Here is a 24,536-nt window from a genome sequence, read left to right on the forward strand (position 1 = left end):
CTGGGGAAGATTATATAATCCCCACTGAGGGGAGCTCTCGCGAGAACGTGGAGGATTTGCCATTGACCCACTAGGAGGCGCCGTGGATAATGGCCGCAGTGCGCTCCTGGGTGCCTTCCTCTGGCCGCAGCGCCGCCGGCGGAGGCAGAAGCAGCGGGCCGCAGTACGCCTCGACAATCAGTCAGGTGGCTGTACTGGGGATCACTGCGCGGGCCCATCTGGGCCTGAACTACATCTGGCAGGAGGGTGCCTGGGGCTGCTGCCCCAATGCTCCACGTGCTCACAGAGCCTGCTTTCACAAGCTGGGAGGCAAATCGAAGGGTTGGGCCCGATGCCTCCTGCCTTAAATGAGGTGTGATGCCCTCGTGTTTCTCAGATTTTCTTGAGATGACATAGCTCTGAGGCCATGTCAGCTCTTCTAGTGGATTGGTATGGGCTAATAGATGGACAAGGCCTCAGCTATACAGTTCTGTGTTCCTTGGACTCAAGATATTCTTCCAAGTCATCAGATGGCCACTTCTTCACTTAGAAAAAAAAAAGTGGGACTTGTAGAGTTGAGGCCATTGGATTGTCAACAGCTAAAGATGAAAAGTTCTGGCACTCACCCACAATTCTGACATGTGACAGCACCTGGACTGTTGGCTTTGAAACTTTGGATCAGCCCCAACCAACATACCATGTCAACATCAACATCTTTGGGTCCACTTTAAACGAAGAGTTGTTACCCTAGAGTATATATGGATGGCTAAAAGCTCTGAAAAGTAGCAAGTGCAGTTGTGAAGGATTGGCCACCCCTCCCCCAATATGTGGCCTCTACACTTGTTTAAGTTGCAAATTTTGAAAAAAATCAGACTATATATACACAGCTCACTGTCTAAAGGTTTGATCAGGGAGTTGAAACCTCCACCTGACACTGAATCTTTGCAATTATTACGATATATACTAAGCACCTAATCAATACCGCAACAATGGAAAACAAGGGATAGAAGCTGTTTAAAAGGAGGTGGGGCTGAGGCCAAGACCTTTCATCAAAGGACTAGAGATGGAGAGCTACACTGTGCAGAAGACTGGCAAACTGTGTGCAGCAGGCAAAGGGAGCTCATCTTGGTAGTTCTCCTCAGACGCTTGTCTCATACACTGATAACAAGTATGCACCTTAGCGCAAAAGAGGCTGGGTTCAGATGGAGAACTTAAGAAAATGTCTATGTTTATTAACCAGATTTAGCACAAAAATACAGCTTAAAAATTGGGCAACGGTCTCTAAATAGCTTCGGAGTGCAGGTGCTCACTGCTCCAGCCCGATGGAAGCAGTGACAGTGACTGTATGCCAGCTAAGTACTGAGACGAGGAAAAAGATCAAGGCTCTCTGCTCCACTGAGGTGTGAGGCAGCAATGCTGTATCTACAGTGACTTCTGCTGAGGTGACTGCTTAACTTCTGTTCCATGGACTTGACACTGAAAACTCAATGCCTTGTTTCAAGATAGATTTCTCAGCACTCAAACAAACAACTTGAAAATATATCCTATGACTTTGGCTTAAAATAAAATTTAATTGAACACTAATAAATATTCTAGTTACTAAGGATGAAGAAGTCACTTCCCCATGAGTGCTCAACAAATTTTGGCCAAGGGGAACACAAGAACAGTGGCCCTGCTTGGAACATGCACTGTGGGCCCAGCTATGGAACTACCTGGCAAGGCTTTCTTGCTCAAAAATCAGGGAAGGCTTTACTTATCAAATGTCCACCCTTGTTACAATCAGCCAGAAGGATGGAAGCAACACTTAAGACTTTGAGTTTCTTTAGCAGCTCAAGTAAGGTGGAAAACAAGTACACAGGTTGGGTGTGTGACTGTGCACACCACAGTCCTAGAACTTGAGAGGTGAACAAAACAGGACCAGTAATTCAAGACTAGCTTTGACTACAGAGTAAGTTGGAAGTCAGCTTGGGCCATATGACACCCAGACTCTGTTCACTAAATGTGATTATGCAGTAACTTAGAGACAGATGTCTCTTCTTTTTTCTTGCAAAGGACAGGCAACCAGATCTCATGTATTCACTAAAAACCTAAACATGACTTGGGAGACAGAGGCAGATGGATCTCTGAATTTGAGGCAAGTTTGGTCTACAAAGTCAGTTCCAAGACAGCCAGGGCTACACAGAGACCCTGAAACATACTACATGATCTGAAAGCTATGTTACAGATAGAAACTCACTGACTTGATAAATGAAGTATGTGTTCTGGCTGCAGGGAGCAACTGAGCCTTCATTCTAACCAGTAGATTATTTTTCTGGATGAAGAAAAATAGTATCGATATTTTTCTGTCATGGAGACAAGTTTTGTTGATGTATTGAAATAATTTAGAAATAAATATTTTGAGATAAAACACTTTTCTTCTGAATAGAAGTTGTTGCTCAAAAAGGAAACCAAGAGTACAGCTTTGTGTCCTGCTGCCGAGCTGTCCCCACCCACTGCACACTCTGCTGCACAAGTCTGCTTTAATTGGACAAGCACCTCCCCAGGATAATGCCAAGTCTGCATGTAGGGAGGGAGTGTCACTTCATCGAGGGTCAGAAAGCTGAGATGGACTTTACGATCAGAGATTTTCTTTTCTAGTTCATATATTAACTATATTTCATAAATATAATTAAGCTTCCTTGCTAACATCTAGATATAAAGAAATAACAATCTAGTTTTATGAAGTATCCCATATTCATAAGAAACTGCCCTCACATGATCTAAATGAAAGCAGCAACATTTTATGCAAAACCTATATACATTTATTTATAGGTATTAATAATACAGTATAATGTACATGAAAATTGAGGACATTGCTCACTAAACCAAGAACTTTACATTTTAATTTGAAATATAGAATGGAGTTTCTCCAGAAAAAAGATCCATATTAAATGTATCTTACCTTTGGTTCATGTGCTAAGAGAACATTGATAAAAATCAGTGACCCGGGCTTCTCTTACTTTTAATTGAAATGAACACGGGAAGCATAAATGAGTAAGTTCTTTTATGTAGTAGCAAAGAGAGTCAGTAACCCTTTCAGGAATGAGACTATTTCATTTCCTCCCAACTTGGATTCACCATACACTCGATCCACAAATGAAATCGGAACCTGGTTTAAAAGACACATAATACATTAAAGATTAAAGTCAGTCTTCAGCCAACAATGGTTATGAGCTCAGACTATGACAGTCTCAACACACGAGCAAAGCCTCAACCCGCAGCACAGGCCTATATGCACACTGTCAATCATGGTTCTTAAGGTAACTATCCTTGACACACTTATTATCTAAAGTCAGTCGTCTGGACCAAATCTACGGCTTTCTGAAAAGCACCGGCCTGAGCACTATGTTAGTGCACTCAATTTCAGGGTGTATTTCCAGGAAGATGGATTTTCAGTCTCTTTTCTCCCTTCAGATTGTTAAATTTTTTTTTTTTTTTTTTTTTGGTTCTTTTTTTCGGAGCTGGGGACCGAACCCAGGGCCTTGCGCTTCCTAGGTAAGCGCTCTACCACTGAGCTAAATCCCCAGCCCCCAGATTGTTAAATTTAATGTCACAGGGGAGTTAAACTACAACCCTTCTAATGTTCACAAGACAAGAGGCATTCTGGGAGGGTAGTATTTTCTTCCTTTGAGTAAGCATTTAGTATTAGATGTGGGGCCATCTCTAATAACTCACCACCTGGCCTGAGAGACAAACCCTGCCTCCAGCCTGTGTTCTGTAACCCCTGAACATTTCCTAAGAAGAAAAGCAGACAGGTACTAGTCAGAACAAAGAAGTCTAATGTGCAGAAAGGCCATTATTTAGAAGGAAACACACGTCAGTGTAATCATAGCAGGTCAAATCCACTGATCTGAATGTTCACCTTTTAGTGTGGGGATTACCGAGTCACTGCAAGTCTAAGACATTGCTGAAGCAGCAGTCAGGAATGTGTGCTCTGTAAACCTTTTCCCTTTGTGGGGAACAGCAATTGCTCACCTCACCAACGGTGTAATCCATCTGTCTTGCTCGAACAATCATTTCCATCTGAAAGACGTAGCCTTTGGAGACACACTTTTCTATTAATTTCTGTAGAACTTCTTTTCGGTATAATCTGTAAGAAATTCAGGGCATCTGTGAACATCTGGACACACGCCTATCTGCACGTATCCTGACCCTTCAGAACTCACTGGTGTCTGTAATCTAAAGCTCTCAGTAGTCACTGGTACAGACAATTTCTCAGAGCTTGTGATCACCTCTCTTGGGCATGAAGTATATGGAAGGAGCTTGGAATACTTTTGAAAATGGTTCTTAGTATCTTCTTGAGATCTATCTTATCAAAAGTTATGAAAATCTGGTCACCTAGACCCCAATACACAAGCACTTTGGATCAGCCTTTGAGTGGGACATGCTGGAATGGCCGATGGCCGATGAGTGATGACACGTGTCATGGTGACAAGCAGTCCATCCAGCATTGACTGGTGTCTGCTCGCTCACATGGGCTAAGGTCCTGAGGACAGTCAGGTCATTTCAGGAATAACTGTCGGGACTACAGATGAGCTGAGTCAGAGCAGGATTAGGCACCACAGGAAGTAGGCAATCCTTCAGCCTGCTCTGGACAACGGAGGTCACCGTCACTTGTGGTAGGCAAGTCTACCTTATCACGTTCTCACTCAGTCTATAAAGTAAGACAGTGCAGGCTTGTGGGGAATCCAATCCTTTTGTTCAGAAAACCCCAACAGCAGGAAGTATCATTAGAGGGTTTATTTATTTAAAACAGTAGGCAGGGAGGTTACAATTTCTTTTTAAATTTAAAGCTTATTGGTCTGTGTCTGTCTCAGGCTTTTGTAACAGGCATTTTTACCTACTGTACTGCCTTCTTCACACATATGTACATTTACATGCTAGAAATGGGAATCTGGCATAGCTACATTCTTAAGACCAATGGATGGACCTATTATACCAAAAGAGTTAACTGAAATCCGACTCTTCCTCCAGTCTTCCTGCGGCGCCTATGTTTAGCTTTTATGTGTGGGTAACACTGACAGCGCAAATTCATCTATAGAGAGAACAAGTTAACTGAAAAGCCAAAATAGTAAGACTCTAGGACTTTTCTGCTGCAGTGCTGTGGCTGTTCTTCAGAGTACAGCAGTAGCAGCCATGTTCCTAATGGGCAGCAAAGCCCAACACTGAGGTGAACAAGATCCTCTTGTTTCAGCCCTCTGCATCCTGGCATTACATGCCCTGCTGAGAAAGCAGCTCTCTACAACCTCTTAATGCGAAGCATCTAGGGAAAGTCACAGGGGAAGAAACAACATACCTGAAGCTTCCGGTTAAATCTGATGCTCCCGGTCTCAGCAAAATCTGAGTTATAAAATTGGCCCCACGGCTGCCAAATTAATCAGATTTCCCATATTAAATATATATTTCAAAAACAAGAGAAACATACCCAAGAGCAGAATGTTAAAAATATTAGTCATTAATAAAATATTACTTTTCTAAGAACAGAGAGACTGTGAAATGAGATCTGATGCTTTTTAGAAAATAGGCATTTTTTTTTTACCCTTTGCAAGTGAAATAGAGAAAAGACCTGAAAGTAACCCTCCTATGGAAGAGAGAGGGGTAGGTAGTCGAGTGTTCACCCAGCATGTAAAGGCCTGGGCTCTATTCCCATCACTGTGTGGTCTGGGTATGACTGTAATGCCTGGGCTACTAGAGACAGTCACACACTCCCACACTCAAACTCAACTTTTGCTAAGAAGAAAAACAGTCTCTTAAACTTATAAGTGCTTTGGGTAGAAAGAACAGGAATCTTTTTCGGATTCCAGCAGAGATGGACTTCACACCTAGCATGCTGCTAAAGTCTACTGTGGTAGGCAGCACTCAGAAAGCTGAAGCAGGAGGATCACAAACACTGGGCCAGCCTGGGAAGCAGAGGTGTGAAGAACAAGAAGAAAGCAGAGGAGCACCTCAGGTGGTGGTTGGAGACGGAGTCACTCCGCTACTGTAACAAAATACCAGTGCACTGGTTAAAACTGGGGAGGCGTGTCCTTGTCTTAGAGAAAGGGAAATTCCAATGAAGGTGCAGGACAACAGAGAATGGGGGCACGGTGGGGACTCTCTAATCTCTTAAAAGAATGCTAATCCCACCAAAGGGCTTATCCCTTACCCCCCAAACTACCCACCTCCCCAAGAAAGAAGACTCTACAACCCGAGAGGTTCTCATTTAACATAGGCATTTGTGAACGCAAACATTCAGACGTAACAATGGCCCTAGATTAACAGAACCCAACCCAATTATCTTGCTGTATTAACATTTCAAAGGGTGTCAAGACAGGAAGAAAAACGACTTTTGCACGGCAGCCATTTTTGCAAGACAGGTTCAGAAAGGTTTTAAGGTGGAGAGTCAGTCTCCAGAATCCTTAGTGAAGACCATTTGCTCAGGCCAGGCCCAGTCTTGTTCTTTCTGCCTCCAACTGATCAAGATGGAAGCTTGTAGCTAGTGTCCCAGCACTGTGCTTGTCTGTGTTCCTGGTCCTTTGCGTCCTGCCATGGACTAACCCTTTGAAGAGGTCAGTTAAATGGCCCTCAGTTAAATGCTTTTTATAATTTGCTGTGGTCATGGTGTGTCTTCAGAACAATAGGATAGTAACAAAGACAGAAGTGTGTAAGAAATGCTTAAGATCATTTTTAGCTTGAGGTTTTTTTTCTTGTTTGAGGCAAGGTCTTAATCATCCCTGGCTAGTCCTGACCCTACTCCCACAGTGCTGGGTTAGAGTAGTGGGTTACTACATCTAGTTGGTGCAGAAGCGCTAAGAACAGGACCCAGGGCTTCCTACCTATTAGGCAATCATCCCCAGCCCCAAAACAATGTTTTATTGTGTTGTTGGGGGACAGTCTTGCGCACCATGGATTCAGATGCTGATTTCTATGCCCAGGCATCTGTTTGCAGTCCAGACCTTGGCAAGGTCAAGCATCTCTGGTCTACAACATTATGTACTTGTTTTCCATCATCTCTGATCAGCCTATGGCTGGGCAGGAGATGACAGAAAAGGCGGGACATCCAAGCCCAGTGAGGGAATATCAAAAAAATCAGAGATGGAGAGAAGAGGAGAGGAAGAGAAGGCATGGAGAGACCATGAGGCCTCAGTGAAAGAGTAGCCATGAGAACACACACGGAGCAGAGGAGCCAGAGCAAGACTCAGATTGAAGGTAAAGGACTGCGTGGTTGGGAAGTAGACGGCCTTAAGGGTTAGAATAGCTCAGAACCTGCCCAGCATAGCGCTTGTTCGAAATACCAGGTCTCTGTGTTGTTCATTCAGGAGCTAAAACAGTCTGTAGTGAGTATAGCAGCACCCTGCAATTATGTGGGAGTAAAGGGGGCACAGTGGGTGACCCCCCAGTACATTTGGTGTCCAATGTGCTAGGCAGAAATTCAAGCAGAGAGCCTGAGAAAAGCTTTGGACACAGGAGGCAGACCAGACAGCTGGGCACAGGAGCTGCATCCGGGAAGGTGGGAGAAATGTTCACTTAACAGCAACAGTTTCTCAAGCAGGTCTGGTGCTCATGGCGCCTTTAACCCCCCCCAGACCCCCCACAAATTACTATTACATTTTGTTTCATATTTCATTTAAGATGGAATCTTGTTATGCTGCCCAAGTTGGTCCCAAAGCCTCTATTTAAGTCATCCTCCTGCTTTAGCCTCTTGAACAGGGGGGCCAGTAGGCCTGCGCTAGACTGCTGCCTGGTGATGACGGCTGTTAACTGGGTGGATGGTGCGGATGCCTTAAGTGGTTCAATCCAACCTTCAATTAGAGTATCTTGATTAAAATGTGTTAAGAACCACCAGCTGTGGGTTTGAGTTCTAGTTGTGGGCTACACTAATGAGACCTGAAGCCTACAAAATGTAGACAGTAACTATTCTCACCAGACAAAACTAAATACAACTAAATGCCCCAACTAAAAGGTAGAATTTGCCCATGATTTGGACTTCCTAGTTTTAATTCACAGGTAAATGAGTGACCAAGTTCAAAATGTCTTTGGAGGTTAATAATTTGCTTTCAGCCCCAGCTGAGTCTGCCTCCAACCTCCGGAGAATCTCAATCACATGGTCAGCAACAGGAATGAGAAGGCAGGAGTTGCTGTATGCTCTCCTTAGGAGAAACTGAAATGTTTCACAGAAAATTAAATGTTTTAAATGGCTATCCCATGATTCCACAATGAACTTAATCTGTGATGGATGATGCGAGCACAGAGACATCCCTGGTAGGTGCTGATTCCTCCTTCCCATCACTGTGATCCTGCATGGGGTAGATTGAGCCCCAGCAGTTCCTTATGGGTCTTTACACCAAGTGCCAGACTATTCCCTCACTATGTGTTCATGGGAAACCCTGATTTTGTGGAAGCCCTAGTGGTCCACATATGATGGACAGTGGTGAAGAGTTTGGGGAAATAGCTCAGACAGTAAAGTGCTTGCTTTGAATGCATGAAGACAAGAGAGGGATCCTCAGAATCCTCATGAAAAGCCAGGCACTGGAAGTATGCCAGGGTGGTCAGCCAGACTAGTCTAACCAGCAACATCCAACCAATGAGAAACCCTATCTAAGATATAAGTGGACAGTGCCTAAGGAATAGCACTTAAAGAACACTGAGGTGCACACTCGTGCATTCTCGCTCCCTCTGTCTGTCTAACACACACACAGATACATACACACACACTACTCTGCCTGTGTGAGAAGCCATCAGAACTGAGATGGCCAGATAACTACTAGCAATAACTGTAAGCGCCTGGTGTGTGAGCTGCTAGCATGGCCAACCTGTGCTGAGAGAAGCAAGGCTAGCTCCGTGTGAGGGCAGACAGCAGCTACCAGTCAGTCCATGGAACCCTACCCAACTTGCCAGAGAGTGTCAGCAACTCGGCTTTCAGATGAGCAGAGTAAAGCTGCTCTGAATAGGTGAAGACAGAAGGTAACACAATAACGAGAAGCTTAATTCTAACCAAGTTCTGTCCACTTCAGATGATTATCCCCAAACTGAGTTGCATAAACATGCGCACATACCTGATTATCTTTCTTTTCAAATCCCATCCATAAACACCCCCATTCCCCTTGTAGCGAGTTCCAGAGACGATATCAAAATTACCCTCCTTTTGTTTCCTGTGAAGAAAGAAAGAAAAAAAAAAGAAAAAGAAAAAAGAAGAAAACCCAAACAAGCTTAGTTAGACAAAGCTTGTGGACTTTACACAAGCAACTTCATAAGCCACGCCCTCGGGTGTTAGGAGAGGCAGTTAAAGCATGAAGCCAGATGGCCTGACTGCCCACATGAGTCTCAGACCTGACAACATGGATCCTGTGCTTTAAAATCTGATGTGCATGTGTTCTGCTTACATGTATGTTAGCACACCATGTGTAGGCAGTAGCCTCAAAAGCAAGAAGGTGCTGGATCTGCTGGAACTTGAGTTACCAACTGTAGTGAGACTCCACATGGGTGCTAGGAATTGAACACGGGTCTTCAGGAAGATCAGTCAGTGCTCTTAACCACTGAGCCATCTCTCCAGCCCCTTTATTTACTTTTCTTATACTGAAGTAGGAACCCAGGGACTCTGTCTGCTGACTTTACTACATGCTAACCCCAAAGCCCCTCTCCCGTCCAGGCCCTTCTGTAGAAAAGGCGCCTCCGGACTGCTGTTTCTTACAGAGAACACGGCATCTTCCTCCGAAGATTTTTGTTGTGTTTATAAACTTAGAATCTCTGTAAGTCAGTAGAAACCATCTCCATCCATTCTCTTTTTTTTTTTTTTTTTGGTTCTTTTTTTCGGAGCTGGGGACCGAACCCAGGGCCTTGCGCTTCCTAGGTAAGCGCTCTACCACTGAGCTAAATCCCCAGCCCCATCTCCATCCATTCTTAAACTGGGGCAAAGACCACCAACACCAACAGTAACAAAAAGCAGGGTTTCACTAAGTGCTCCAGGCTGGCCTTGCATTTACAAGGCTCTTCCTACCTCTGCGTTAGCAATGTTGAAATGACACATGTTGCCTGTGCCCAGTTCCCCTCCCTTTTTTGAGATAGGGTCTAGGTAGTCCCAGTGTCCTGGAACATTCTACATAGATTAGGCTGGACTTGAGATCAGTTTGCCTCTGCCTCCTTAGTGCTGGGATTTAAAGAAGGGTGCCACTACACTTAAAAAAACCCATTTAAAAAAAAGACTTATTTGTTATATGTAAGTACACTGTAGCTGTCTTCAAACACACCTGAAGAGGGCATCGGATCCCATTACAGATGGTCGTGAGCCACCATATGTTTGCTGGGATTTGAACTCAGGACCTCTAGAAGAGCAGCCAGTGCTCTTAACCACTGAGCCGTCTCTCCAGCCCACAAAGTCCATTTTCTGTTATTGTTTATTTTTCGAGACAGGGCTTCTCTTTGTAGCCCTGGCTGTCCTGGAACTGTCTTTGTAGACCAGGCTGGCCTCAAACTCAGAGATCTGTCTGCCTCTGCCTCCCAAGTGTTGGGATGGACAGTCTGCACCACCACCACCTGGCTCATTTCCTTCTTTAAACAGCACTGCTGCCTGAGAAAGAAGGCAGTGAAGAATCACTCTGTGGAGTTTTACAAGGCCTAGAGTCCTGGCACCCCTGCACCAAACCCTGTATCTATGGTCCTTGACTCTAACAAGTCAAGCACAATTCTGACAACAAGGGCTTCATTTTTTTTCGTGTTCTGAAAGAAAAGAGAATAGAACCATCTATTGCCGGTACCTAAAATAAGTCATTTAGTCAAAGACCTGTATTTATAAGTCTCAAGTCTCTACATTAGTTAAATTTTGATAGAAAAAATAAAATAGCATGCATATTTTAAATTAATTATCTGAATTTAAAATCTCTAATATTAGAAATACTACAAACTGTACCTACCTGATAAATTCAGGAATAAATTTGGGCTGAAATTTGGAAAGAATAAACAGTGAGTCAGGAGCACATGACAAGTTTATCGTAACACCTAATAACTAACAGGGTGTGCGTGCTAGGTGAGCATATCGATTAGTCTTCACATTCAAAGGCTGGATGGCACAGTAAAACCACCTCACCACATGACAGGACAGGGAAGGTTACTTACATGGTGCGAGAGGTCTGCATCCATAATGATGACATAGTTTCCTGTGGCATGTTTTATTCCGTGAATATAGGCAGTTCCTGAAAATCAGGTATTTAGACTCATTAATAAAGATTACCAGAAGGAGCTGGACAGATGGCTCAGCATTTAAGAGCACTGGCTGTTCTTCCAGAGACCCAAGTTCTATTTGCAGCACTGAGGTAGCAGTTCACAACCACGGGGACTCCGGCTGCCCCGTCTGCAGGCACTTCACATACAAATTACACAGACACGCAAAACACTCAAAAGTATAAAGTTTGAAAAACACAAACAACAAAAGCTCACCCAATGCTTAGGTATGCATTTAAGTGGGAAAAGAGGCCACTTAGCATCCTAAAAGCAAACATTTGTGCTCAAGAGCGACCCTGCCAACTGGTTATCTGTCCACAGTTCAGTAGCATAGACACACAGTCCGGAGGGAGCTAGCTGGCCAGCCATCTCCCATTTTATGCCAATTTAATTTAAAAAAGCAACCCCCCAAAACAAAAAACAACGAAAACAAAACAAAACAAAAACCCACCCGTATATTCAAAATTACCAAAGAGATGTCTAATATCAAAGTCTGTCTTTTTCTTTTTTTGGGGAGAAGTGGGGGTTAAGACAAGGTTTCCAGGCTGACCTCAAACCCATGAAGATCCTTCTGCCTCAGCCTCCAGCTGCTAAGGGCCATCGAGTCAAGCTTCCAAAGTATAGATTATATAAAAATCACTATATGCTTCCGCTCCTTGGTCCCCCAACAAAAAACAGTAAACCTTGCCAGCGCTTTAGTGTCTTCCTGAGACAGAGGAGGCCGGCTTCCTCCCTTCACACATGAGCTTCCAGCCATTGCCATCCTCACTCACCAGTTCAGAAATCTCAAATTCACCCCCCAACTCCCCTAATTCCTGGCTCTCTAACAGGCTACTACTCAGGAAATGTCAACACATGTCTGTGTCGCCCGTGCCCAGGGATGGCTGTGAGCTCCTGCCTCTGCCTGCAACTCCCCACTGTGATTACAAGGCATACTAGCTTTATATCCCAACCATCTTTTTTTTTTTTTGGTTCTTTTTTTCGGAGCTGGGGACCGAACCCAGGGCCTTGCGTTTCCTAGGTAAGCGCTCTACCACTGAGCTAAATCCCCAGCCCCCCAACCATCTTTTAATTTAACTCCCTACTGTCTCCACCCTCATGGTGCCCCAGGCATTACCTTCTGACCCAGGTCCATTTCTCAATCATTTTCTCTCCTGCTCTCCCTTGACTTCAAGTTAGGTCCCCAGAGGCTGTCTGAAGGTCAACTGCAAAGTGCCTGGTACATTGGGCCCTAGTAGAATGATGTAGCCAAGTATTCTGCTGTCTGTGTGCACGTCTTCCACTCAGGGCTAATTATGAGTCACCTGTCTGGAGGACTAATCAGGAGAATCTCTGCTCTTCTAACCCTAGCACCACCTCAGTCTATAGTAATCAGGCTGCAGTGGCTGACACCAGCTGAACATTTCAAAATAAGAGACTTTTTGCCTTTTGTAAAAACAGGATCTCACTATGTAGCTCTGGCTGGCCTCAAACATAGAGATCCACCTGCCTCTGCCTCCTGAGTGCTAAGATTAAAGGCATTCACTCTTAGACTTGGCTACAGGAAGCTTTTCAATGTTCCCACCACTAAGAAGTGACGTGTTTGAGGTGGCAGAAAGACCAAGTCTCCTGATTTGATCCTTGCACTGTACACAGGAGCCACCACCAGTGTGCCCACTTACTATGGATCAGGTATAGCAACCTTTCCTTTTTCCATGTGTGTTCAAAGTACACATGCATGTGTGTATGCGTATTTTCCCTGTGTGTTATAAGGCATGGAGGTGTGAGCATGGAGAGTTGATGCCAGAACTCACACGCAATCGGCAGGGTTTCTGAACCAAGCTTAGAGCTCACTCACGTGGTGAGCCTCCCTCTTCCTGTGGGTCTGGAATTTCAGGTGAGCTACGGCATACGAGGCTGTTTTGGAGATCTGATGAGTGGTCCTTGTGCATGAGCAAGTGCTTTAACTGCTGAGCCATCTCTCCTCGAAGGATAGCAGCTTTCATCTATTAAGAATTATGAGCCGAAGGCATTTCAAGTCTCATCTCATACACACTGGACTCATTCAAAATATTCTGGATCTCAACTTGTGAGTCTTGATCCTTTTGGGAATCAAGTGACCCTTTCACAGTGGTCATATTACCAGATATCCTGCATTTTAGATATTTACAGCATGATTCATAACAGTAGCAAAATTACAGTTATGAAGTAGCAACGAAAAGAATTTTTTTTCTTTTTCTTTTTTTCGGAGCTGGGGACCGAACCCAGGGCCTTGTGCTTGCTAGGCAAGCGCTCTACCACTGAGCTAAATCCCCAACCCCCGAAAATAATTTTATAGTTGGTGGTCACCACAATGCCAGGAATTGTATTAAATGATCACAGCACTAGCAAAAGTTGAAAACCACTGCTCTAGAATGTTCTGTGTAAGGTGAAAAGTTTTTCATTCTTAGAAACAATCACCTTTTAGACTCAGCATTTAAAGAATTTGCAAGCCGCCTTCCTCCAGACTCCCTCTCTGTACCTCCCTTTCTTTAGGCTACGCTATAAGGAAGACCATTTCTCAGGCTCTTTTGTCGCTAGTGTCCAGACAGCTGTTAGGGGCACAAGTGATGATGCCAAGGGAAGTCAAGAACATCCAAGCAACCTTCTCAGCATGGCGTGTAGCAGCACACACTGTGCTGCTCCACAGCACCTCCTTTACCCACCTTCCATCCTCTCCAACGCTCTGCTCCCTCAACACAGCGGTGTCCTCCTGACCCCACTCCAGCGCCTCTGGAGTTGCTCATCTCCTAGGAGCTCACCTTTCTTAACAACTCATTTCCCTGTTAATGAATCCCTGTATTAAATTCCCCACTGGACAGAACCACAGCAGTTTCTGTTTTGCCCAGTGGGTTCAGACTGACACAGGCAGCCTGAGTTAACCATTAGGATGTCGTGCAGACCGTTAAAGGCCATCACAGCTGACTGTCCTTGGGTATTTTTCCAAAGTAGGAAAACAGAGCGGCAAATCTGATTAGGGCAGGTAACAGGAGATGTTACTTACCAAGGCCCAGCTTTTTCTCCCGTGGTCTTAGGAGCTTCAAGAAAAACAAATAATATGTCAATACAAAAAGAAAAAAACACTTTAAATTTTATTTTACTCCTATAAGTGTATACTTATTTTAAAACATTAGTTGAATTTATTAGACCTTGAAGCAGAGTTTGTTCAACATTTTTGTCCAAAGCTAAAATAGTGTTTGGGGGCTGGAGATGTAGCCTAGCATCCATGAGACCCAGTTCTCCCTCTCAGCACTGTACAAACTATGGCACGAAGCCAGCAATAACAGAATTTGGGAGACAGGGCCAAGAGTCAGGACCTCAAGCTCATCTAGTCTGAGCCATCCTAAACTTCCTGGAACTCCATCTGTGGACCAGGCTGTCCTTGAACTCCTAAGTGTTGTGATTAAAGGAATATGCCACCACTACTTGGCACAAACCTTTTTTGTATTTAGATTTAAAATTTGTATGTGTATGAGTGTTTTCCTGCATGTGTGTCTGTGTACCACGTGCACGCCTGATGCTCATGGAGGTCAGAAAACATTGTATCCCCTGGAATGAGTGAGAGATAGTTGTGAGCCACCATGTGGGTGCTAGGAATTGAACCCAGAGTCTCTGAAAGAGGAAAAGCAATTTTCTTTAATCCTAATCCTACAGGTAACATAAAAACAAAGCATTTCCCCTTTCTGGGTCCATTCTTACATGAAAACAGTATTGTCATATCTACCAGACTTTTGTTGAGTGTGCTGTTTTGGACACAGGAGCTCACCGTGTACCCCCAGTTGGCCTGAATCTTACTATAAACACTGGGATTAAGCGTGCGCACCATCTCACGCAGCCTCGCCTTCCATGTTTAAAGAGTGCTTGTTGTTTCCTTAGATAAACAGAGCCTCTAACCAACAATTCTATGACTTCAAAGTATTGGGTATCGGTCTTCATCTTCCCACACTGCACACAGTTGCCAATGCTTTTCCTTTGCCAGCTCAACCTAATCGTGCCTGGGATGACTGACCTTTCTTCACTGCTCCAATAACACGCTCCATTTCCTTTTAGAAAGGTTGTTTGCTCATCTCTCTGCCACATGAGGGCAGATTTTCCTGCTTTCTCCACAACTCAGAAAAGGGGTCATGGAGAGCAACTGAGACTTGGCACATGAGATGCCAGGGAAGACACTGGTGAAGGTGCAGCTTCAGGGACAGTTGAAGTTGAGACCTAGCACCTTGAAGAGGAGCTATGAGATGCTATTGGTAAAGTGCAGCTTAGCTGCAATGAAAGAGATGCCAGTACCATGGGATGACCAGCAGCAGCAGCAGCAGCAGCAGCAGCAGCAGCAGCAGCAGCAGCAGCAGCAGCAGCAGCAGCAGCAATAAAGTGGAGTCAGCCAGAGCCTCGAGTGCTACAGAGGGCAGAGCTGGAGAGCGACAAGCCCACAAGATATATGGATTCCAGACATTGGAACACGAAGCTGTGAGGTTGAAAATGCCTTGGATACCCTAAAATATTTGAAATGCCGGAGCCGTGGGATCCCTGCCAAGGGAAGCTGCTAACAGGGAGTGGAACCAGCTCAGGAGAAGGAACTGTGTTGCAGTCAACAACGATGAAAGGAGTTGGGGATCTGAAGACCACTTTGACATCAGACATGGAGATGCAGAGTTGGGAGTTTGCTCAGCTGGTATTTGGTCTTGCTTTGGTCCAGCATCTCCTTACTGTGCTCTTTCCCCTATGTTTTGGACCTGTAATGTATATTTTATACCATATGTTGGAAGTATGCAATCTGCTTCTTGATTTTACTTATATAGGGGTTATAGTTAAGTAAGGGCATAAATCTCAGAAGAGATGTTGAACTTTTATGTTATGGCTGCAAGCTTTGAGAGCCAGGGAGCGCAATGTGGTAGTTTCAATAGGTCTGGCCCCCACAGACTCATGTGTTTAAATGCCTGGCCCATGGAAGTGGCACTATTAGGAGCTGTGGCCTTGGAGGAAGTGTGCTACCCTGAAGGTGGGCTTTGAGGCCTACTAGTGCTCAAGCTCTGCCCTATGGGGAAGTCTTCTTGCTGCCTGCAGATCGAGATGTAGAACTTTCAGCACCATGCCTGCCTGGATGCTGCCATGCTTCCTGCCTTGGTGATAATGGACTGACCTTCTGAAAATGTAAGCCAGCCCCAATTAAATGTTGTTCTTTATAAGAGTTGCCTTGGTCATGGTGTCTCTTCAGAGCAATAAAACTCTAAGATGATAACCAATATGAACAGTAGCCTTGGCCCGGGGCTTCTAAGAAAACTTTAAAAACTATAGGCCAAGGCTATGAACCCAGCATCAAACCTGTCTTGAGCTGAAATGCCAAGTTGTGAGATATGACAGGGATCGGCTGTGAGACAGGCAGAATCCTGAGTGTCGGTGTCCCTGCCATGCTTATGCGTGGTGTAACTTCCCTACACCATCCCCATCTGTCAGTATCTGCTACTTGAAACTCTTAGAAATACCACCCATGAAAACAGCCCTAAGCCTGGTCCAGGGCAGGTTTGTAATCTCAGCTTCTCAGAAGCACATGCAGTGTTGAAGGTGGAAATGTCTAGGCCTACTTAGGCTACAGAGGGACATCAAGGTCACCTGGACAGCACAGTGGTGACCCTGCCTCAAATAACAGAGCTTGGGATGCAGTTCAGTGGTGGAGCACGGCCTAGCATGTGCACGGTCCTTGATTCAACTCCCCATTACCACAGGGAAGAAACTGTCCCCACTATTGGGATCGTAAGAATACTAGATTCCATTTTCTTATGGTAATGAATTACCATTTTTTTGAAAAGCAATTATCCAAAGAGTCTCCAGAGTCTTCTGTTTCTCTGACAGTGGTTCTCTATCTACAGAAGGGACAATGGTTTTTGTTTAAGATTGATTGATTTATTATAATATACAGTGTTCTGCCTGCATGTATGCCTGCAGGCCAAAAGAGGGCACCCAATGGTTGTGAGCCACCATGTGGTTGCTAGAAATTGACCTCAGGACCTCTGGAAGGATGTGCAGTGCTTTTTACCTCTGCCCAAGAGGGGACAACGTTATCTCCCCCAAGGGGTCATGAAGTCCTATCAGGTACCGTTCAGGTTAGCAAGGGAGGGAAGCTGCTACCGGCATATTGTGGACAGAGGACAGCGATGCTTAAGCATCTGTACTGCACAGGACAGGTTCCTGTAGCTAATCATCCAGCAATGCGTGCAACCAAGAAACCCCGAATTGCAACAGGCTGTAAACACAAATGATATCTGCACGACCAGCACCAGTGTGTTTTCTAGTTAAATCTGGATCCAACTGTGTGTTTTTGGTCTTAAAAATTATCCCAAGCAGAATTCACAAAAATATTTTCAAAGATTTATAAACTCAAACCAGTAATAAAAAAATACAACTCAGCAACTGCCAGTGAGGCTGCCAGCTATTGGCAACATCTTTTCCTTCATGTGTTCATGTGTTTGTGTGCTGGGGATTACTGGCACACATCAGTAGCCTGATGTGGGTACGGCAATCTAGGCTTGGGTCCTTTACAGGGCATCAAGAACTCTTTCCTGCCCAGATACCTCTCTCCCACCTTCATGCTTAACATCTACACTGAGAATACTCTCTAAGAAGCTCCAACGCTGCTTCAAGATAACACCACGTTCAGGAAGCCTCTGTAGCTGCCCACGTCACTCTCATAGGACAATAGGTTTCCTGGGGCAGGAGAATGTCAAGTGTGGGATTCAGGAAGCCACCTTCCCTACCTATAAGCTCTAAGCTGCAGGGAGCAGTGTGTGCAAAGTGCATGAGGGCCTAGAGAAGGGAGTGTGCAAGACAGAAACCCAAAAACTCTCTTCTGACTAGCTCTACAACACACTGGCCAATACAGTGTCACATTTTGGTATTTTAAGAAAATGTATCTGCAGAATCCATCACAAAGCCAGAGGCCAACCAAGCTCTACTCCTAGGCTGTGAAATTACCACTGGCCCAGAGCAAAGACATGTGTTAGCCTCAAGAGGGCCCACTGGCCACAGAGCAAAGACATGTGTTAGCCTCAAGAGGGCCTGCTGCCTCTTCTCTTTCCAGACTTGGCTCCTTACTAACTTCCTCCCTCAAAGAGGAGGAAAGGGTCTGTGACTTACAATTCTGTCTGGCCCATAGATCTTTTCCAGTTGTTCAGCAACTTCTCTTGTCCCATCTGGGCTTCCATCATCTATGATTATAATTTCATAGTTGATTGCACTAAAATAAAATTTAAGTTTATATTAATGTTAGATGACAGTATCTAAATTTTAGAGGAACTTAAAAGCTGCAAGCCAGGAGTTAGGATGTTCAAAGCTACTTTAGCTAGCTGTAGTGACTTCACAGACAGCCTTCCATACCAGAGATCTTATTTCAAAATAAACAAAGCAAAAGAATACTTTAAACGACACTAGCAAACTCAAATGATCTGGAATTTATTTGACTTAATTTCATTCTTAAAATTGCTTCCCATTATAGTCCCACAATAGTTTCTATTCTGAAAACCCTTCAGCATAACTGTACACACATAGTCATAATGCCCCACCCCCTTATTACAAGGATCAGGGGAAGGAAAAGGAAGCAACACTTTCCTCTCGACCTTAATGTGGACCCTAGGAAATTATCCAGGAAACTAGCATTAAAAGTTACACTACTGAAAGTGGCAAAAGTTAGCCCCAGCAAACTTGGCAGGAAGTTAACAAAACCCAGCCTGTTCAAGAATAAGAACAAGGGGAATTGTGGAGTTGGCTTAGTGGTAACAGCCCCTGATATGCATGCAAAGAAGTGCATTTGGATCCTCAGGATCCAAAAGAGCAGGTATGACTAGGCATTCCTGAAATTCCAGTACTGGAGGTGTGGGGTGTGGGGTGTGGGTTTGAAACCCCTAAAATAACAGAAGCTCAAGAATCCACCAGCCTAAGGGGCAGCTTTTGGCTGAAAGAGCCTGTTTCAAACAATTCAAAGAGAAGAATGAACGGGGAAGGCAGCAGACATTCTCAGCCAGCCTCTGTTCCTGCATGTTCTCTCTTGTGTAACATACACAAGAGAGTAGGTACAGAGACCAACTTCCTCTGTTCCTGTAACTCTGGGATAGGCATTTAATTCGGCCAAACACAAATTCCATTTTGACTTGAGAACATCCGTTGCAGGATGCAGCTCACTGGCAGAGTTCCATCCTCCAGCACCCAAATCACTCAATAAAAAGATAGTCCAGAGGCTGGAGAGATGGCTCAGTGGTTAAGAGCACTGACTGCTCTTCCAGAGGTCCTGAGTTCAAATCCCAGCAACCACATGGTGGCTCACAACCATCTGTAATGGAATCTGATGCCCTCTTCTGGTGTGTCTGAAGAGAACTGCAGTGTACTCACATAAGATAAATAATCTTTTTTTTTTTTTTTAAATTCAAACCTTTTAAAAAAATGCACCACACATCATGGGGCCACCATATAAACTGATTTTTATTCAGATGCAACCAAAACAGCAATGCTAAACTGGGTGTTGGTGGTGGTGAATTTAATCTCAGTACTTGGGAGGCAAGAGTCAGGGCTAGTTTTGACCTTGTCTAAACCAATCAAACAAGACATTTTTACCAATCAGCATGGTGAGGTTGTGCTTTCTATAAAGAGACATTATGTTCTAAGAATTTTGTTCTGCTTTTCTGAGACAGAGGCTGCTAATGTAGCCCTGGCTGGCTTTGAACTTAGTACAACTCCTCTGCAAATGCATCCCTTGCACTTCAGAGCTTGGCATCAAGTACTTTTTCTTGCTGCTAGAAAATAAGGGCACAGAGCATCCTCACTGCCATTTGAAAAGCAAAAGCCAATGGACAAACAAAAAGCTCGGCAAACAATTTGTGTTCTCTGACACACTGGTCTAAATAAACAGCGCACTGCTATGACATCCTACTCCAACTAGCAAAATCACGTTTTTGTATGTTGACAGGAAAAGATCACCCAAGATTATAACAGCATGACGACACTCATCTGGCTGTAAAGCATCGACTCCGTACTGCTATCAGGAGGCATTTTATTTACTGTTTAGTTCGGAGACCCTCCCCACTCCCACCCCCCTTTTAAACGCGAAACACTTCCACTGTCAAAATTCCTGTTCCTAAGGTCTGGGACTCTGCCTAGCAATGCGAAAGGCCCCGTGGTTTTTCAAAACAAACAACACCCGGTTCCTAATCAAATTCGGCGAAGATGCTCTCTCCTTGCCAGCTCATCAGCAGTTCTCTGACAGCGCAAACAACAAGCTTACGTAAGCGCTCGGCCCCGAGGCGATGGTAAGAACGCTGGCTCGGGACTCCCGGCTCTGGCGGCAGATCCTGACCGCCTTAAGAGGGATGAGGTCAGGCTTTGAGTCTCGCCCCGAAGTAAAAGTGAAGTTAGCCCTTTCAAGAGAAAGGCGGGGGACTGACACCAGAACGATCTGTCATTAGGTAAACACAGGACTCGCTAGAGACCAGAGCAGGAATGAGAGCCCGGGATGCAGATGCGGGGCTGTTCGCCTCGGTTTTCCCCAGCGGGAAAAAAGCCTCGAGCAGGCTCGGGAGGAAGAGGAGGCCAGGCCTCGGAGGGTCTCCTCGCGGAGCCAACCGCCGACATGCAGTCCGCGGCTGGCTCCCGGCACCCGCGCGAGAAGTTCCGTCTACCTCTCGGAGAAGCTCTTCACCAGCAGCCACACGATGAGCGGCAGGTTCTCCCGTTCGTTGTAGGTGGGCAAAAGCACCGAATACTTGTCCTGCCGTGAGGAGCGGCCCTGCGGCGGCCGCTGAGACGCAGCAAGGCTGCGACTCGCCCCCGTGGAAGCCATGACGAATCTGCGCGAGGCGCCGGAAGCGGACTTACGTCACCTGACGCGGACCGTACCAAATCCCGGAGCACGAGGGAGACTTGGCTTTTCTACGTCTCAACGTGTTTTCCGGGGAATACTCAGATTTTGTGATTGTTTCAGGTCGATTGTGAAGGCTTCCCAAGCTATCACCCATTCGTTTCACTTTCAAGCCCTAGGGAGCGTTTTAGTCTTCGAGTCTCTAAGCGATGGGAAGCCGGAAACGGAAGTCACTCCTCAGATGTTTCCGGAAGACGCTGTCATGGCTGCCCCGGAGGACGTAGCAGCCTTACAAGATGAGATTGCCCGGCGTGAGGAAGAGCTAGCTTCGCTAAAGCAGAGGCTGGCTGCAGCCCTAGCGGTTGAGCCGGAGCCCGAGCGTCCGATCCCGGTAATGCCGCTGCCGTCCAGGGCCGCGCTGTCGCGGGACGAGATCCTACGCTATAGCCGCCAGCTGCTGCTGCCGGAGCTGGGCGTGCGAGGTCAGCTGCGCCTGGCAGCCGCTTCTGTGCTGGTGGTGGGCTGCGGCGGGCTGGGCTGCCCGCTTGCTCAGTACCTGGCGGCGGCCGGCGTGGGCCGTTTGGGTTTGGTGGACCACGACGTGGTGGAGACGAGCAATCTAGCCCGTCAGGTGCTGCACGGGGAGGCGCAGGCAGGGCATGCCAAGGCTTGGTCGGCGGCCGCGGCGCTGCGCCGCCTCAACTCGGCGGTGGAGTATGTGCCCTATGCGCGCGCGCTCAGCGAGGCTTGGGCGCTCGACCTGGTCCGTGGCTACGATGTGGTGGCCGACTGCTCGGACAATGTGCCCACGCGCTACCTGGTGAACGATGCGTGCGTGCTGGCCGGCCGGCCGCTAGTGTCTGCCAGTGCGCTGCGCTTCGAGGGTCAGATGACCGTCTATCACTACGATGATGGGCCCTGCTACCGCTGCGTGTTCCCTCGGCCGCCCCCGGCCGAGACGGTGACTAATTGTGCGGATGGCGGCGTGCTCGGAGTGGTGCCCGGTGTACTAGGCTGCGTGCAAGCCCTCGAGGTGCTCAAGATCGCTGCTGGCCTCGGGACCACCTACAGCGGTAGCATGCTACTCTTCGACGGCCTCGGGGGCCATTTCCGCAGGATCCGGCTGCGGCGCCGTCGGCCCGACTGCGTCGTGTGCGGTCAGCAGCCCACCGTGACCTGCCTGAAGAACTATGAGGCCTTCTGCGGCTCCTCAGCCACCGACAAGTGCCGCTCCTTGAAGCTCCTGAGCCCCGAGGAGCGGATTTCTGTGACTGACTACAAGCGGCTTCTGGATTCTGGGGTACCCCACGTGTTGCTGGACGTTCGGCCTCAAGTAGAGGTGGACATTTGCCGTCTGCAGCATTCTCTCCACATCCCTTTGAGTCTGTTGGAACGCAGGGATGCAGACAGCCTGAAACTCTTAGGGGCTGCCCTCCAGGAGGAGAAGCGAAATTCACAGGAAGGAGCTGCTCTTGCCGTGTATGTGATTTGCAAACTGGGGAACGACTCACAGAAAGCTGTGAGGGTCCTGCAGTCCTTAACAGCAGTGCCAGAGTTAGACTCTTTAAAGGTTCAAGACATTTCGGGGGGACTCATGGCCTGGGCTGCCAAAATTGATGGGACTTTTCCACAGTACTGAGGGGAGAGCTGTGATCCCAGTAGATGATGGCTGTGGTAGCCTTTCCTATAATGTAGAAGAGCCTGGATCCACAATCTCTGAATAAGTGGACTCTTTCTTTGCAAGGAGCCTTTCGAGAAAACAAGATGGCGTCGTCTCTGAGAGCTGCCTTGATTTAGGCACTCATGTAGTACCTTCGATATGTGACATGGAATATGACGGGATTTTTGTTTCCTGTGTGGTCCGATCAAAGTGCTCTCCGGGCCATCCAGTGCTCTCCGGGCCATCCATCTTCTACTTGGAATTAAGATGCAGCTCTTACTGTGTCTTAGTCTAACCGAATCACTTGCATTCAGCCCGTTTTTAAATTACGATGTTCTTTGCAGAGATGGCTTAGCACTGGCTGTCCCCCGTGGGGGATCCTGGTTTGACTCCCAGGACTCTTTGTGTTGGCTTGGAACTGCCTGTAACTCCAGTTGCACGTGATCATATGCAGTCTCCCTGCCTACTCCAGCTCCAGGCAGGGTCTTGGTGCACAGACATATATGCAGTCAAAACACAAAGGTTTAAAATCTAAGGAAAAAAGTTTTTAAAAAAGATTATTTGAGTCTTAATTCTATTTCAAATGATAGGCTATCCCCCTTAAGATGCATAAAATATGTAACATTTTCATTACCTGGAAATTGATCATTGTAGAACCTATAGTGAATTCAGAGTGCAGTCCCAACAGTGTAGCAAAATAAAGGGAGCTGCTTCCCTCAGAAGTTGCTAGCATTTTTCTTGTCTTAAGCTTCAGTGTCTCCCTTAGGCTATACCAGTGGTTTTCAACCTCTTGGTTGAGAGCCCTTGAGGGGGTCAAATGACACTGTCACAGGGTTGCCTAAAACAATTGAGAAATAGATGTTTAAGTTATGATTCATAACAGTAGAAAAATTATATTTATGAAGTAGCTACGAAATAACTTATGGTTGGGGGGGTCACCATAATGTGAGGAACTAGATTAAAGGGTTGCAGCTTTAGGAAGGTTGAGAATTACTGGCCTATACTGTGGCTGATAATATGTGACAGTAGTTTAATGGAGACTTGTATTAAAAATCTAAAGTAAAAAGGGAGCTGGGAGTGGAGGTTGGTGGTAGAGCAGTTGCCTAGCAGCAGAAGGGCTTGGGCTTCGTCTCCATTACCAGAAAACAGTTTGATGAACAGGTAGGCAACCCACCCTGCTTCCTGTAGATAGCAAAGTGTGCAATTGCCAAAAAGGTGTTGGGAATTGAAGCTGAAAGAGCAGCTAGTACTAAGCCATCTCTCTGGGCTCAGGCTTCTGTTTCTTAAGAGAAGCGAAGACCAGGGAAGTATCTCAAGTAGCCATATCTTTTAGCTATTTTTTTTTCTTTAAAGAAAGATAAAAAATTGTATCTAGACAAAGCCCTCTGCAGGCCAGAGTCAGCAGTTTGCAAGCATTGGGATATATACGTAGGTGTGTGTGTAGCTTTCAAAGCTAGGCCAGATATCACTTTGAGCCGTGAGGCACATCAGCTCACTGAACAGGTGCGCTGACCAGCATGGAGGGCTGACTAGCAGGGCTCTGGAGCGGGGGAGCCATGGCGGCTCCCAGGTATCGTGCACCTGCATGTTCTTGTTTCCTAGTCCTGTGCAGTCCAGGCCGGCCTTGAAATTCAGTCACAGTCCTGTGCCTCCATGTCAGACTTCCCTGCTCTTTTGATGAACTGGTGATTACAAGTAATTTCTTTTTTGAAAGAAGTGTCAGAAACTGCCCGGTAGACTGAGCAGAGCCAGGTGAAATTACAGGACAGGAGGTCACAAAAGTTGTCTGGAAGTTTGCTCTCGGGG

General features: G+C 46.1%; 2 protein-coding genes across 2 annotated transcripts; one reads left to right on the forward strand and one right to left on the reverse strand.

Moving 5' to 3' along the window:
• Positions 1–1,534: 1,534 nt before the first annotated feature.
• Dpm1 (dolichyl-phosphate mannosyltransferase subunit 1, catalytic) lies at positions 1,535–21,078 on the reverse strand. The gene is made up of 9 exons (NM_001106544.1): positions 20,892–21,078; positions 18,361–18,460; positions 14,237–14,270; positions 11,110–11,186; positions 10,908–10,933; positions 9,054–9,149; positions 5,315–5,383; positions 3,994–4,108; positions 1,535–3,127 (listed from the first exon to the last, which is right to left on the reverse strand). Exons 1-9 carry the CDS (start codon positions 21,050–21,052, stop codon positions 3,023–3,025), a joined length of 783 nt encoding a protein of 260 aa, NP_001100014.1. The 5' UTR covers positions 21,053–21,078; the 3' UTR covers positions 1,535–3,022.
• Positions 21,079–21,318: 240 nt separating this feature from the next.
• Mocs3 (molybdenum cofactor synthesis 3) lies at positions 21,319–23,279 on the forward strand. The gene has a single exon (NM_001107804.1). It carries the CDS (start codon positions 21,333–21,335, stop codon positions 22,707–22,709), a length of 1,377 nt encoding a protein of 458 aa, NP_001101274.1. The 5' UTR covers positions 21,319–21,332; the 3' UTR covers positions 22,710–23,279.
• The last annotated feature ends 1,257 nt before the right edge of the window (positions 23,280–24,536 follow it).

The sequence above is a fragment of the Rattus norvegicus genome, chromosome 3 (genome assembly GCF_021556685.1).
Source record: "Rattus norvegicus strain SHRSP/BbbUtx chromosome 3, alternate assembly SHRSP_T2T, whole genome shotgun sequence".
Lineage (NCBI taxonomy): Eukaryota > Metazoa > Chordata > Mammalia > Rodentia > Muridae > Rattus > Rattus norvegicus.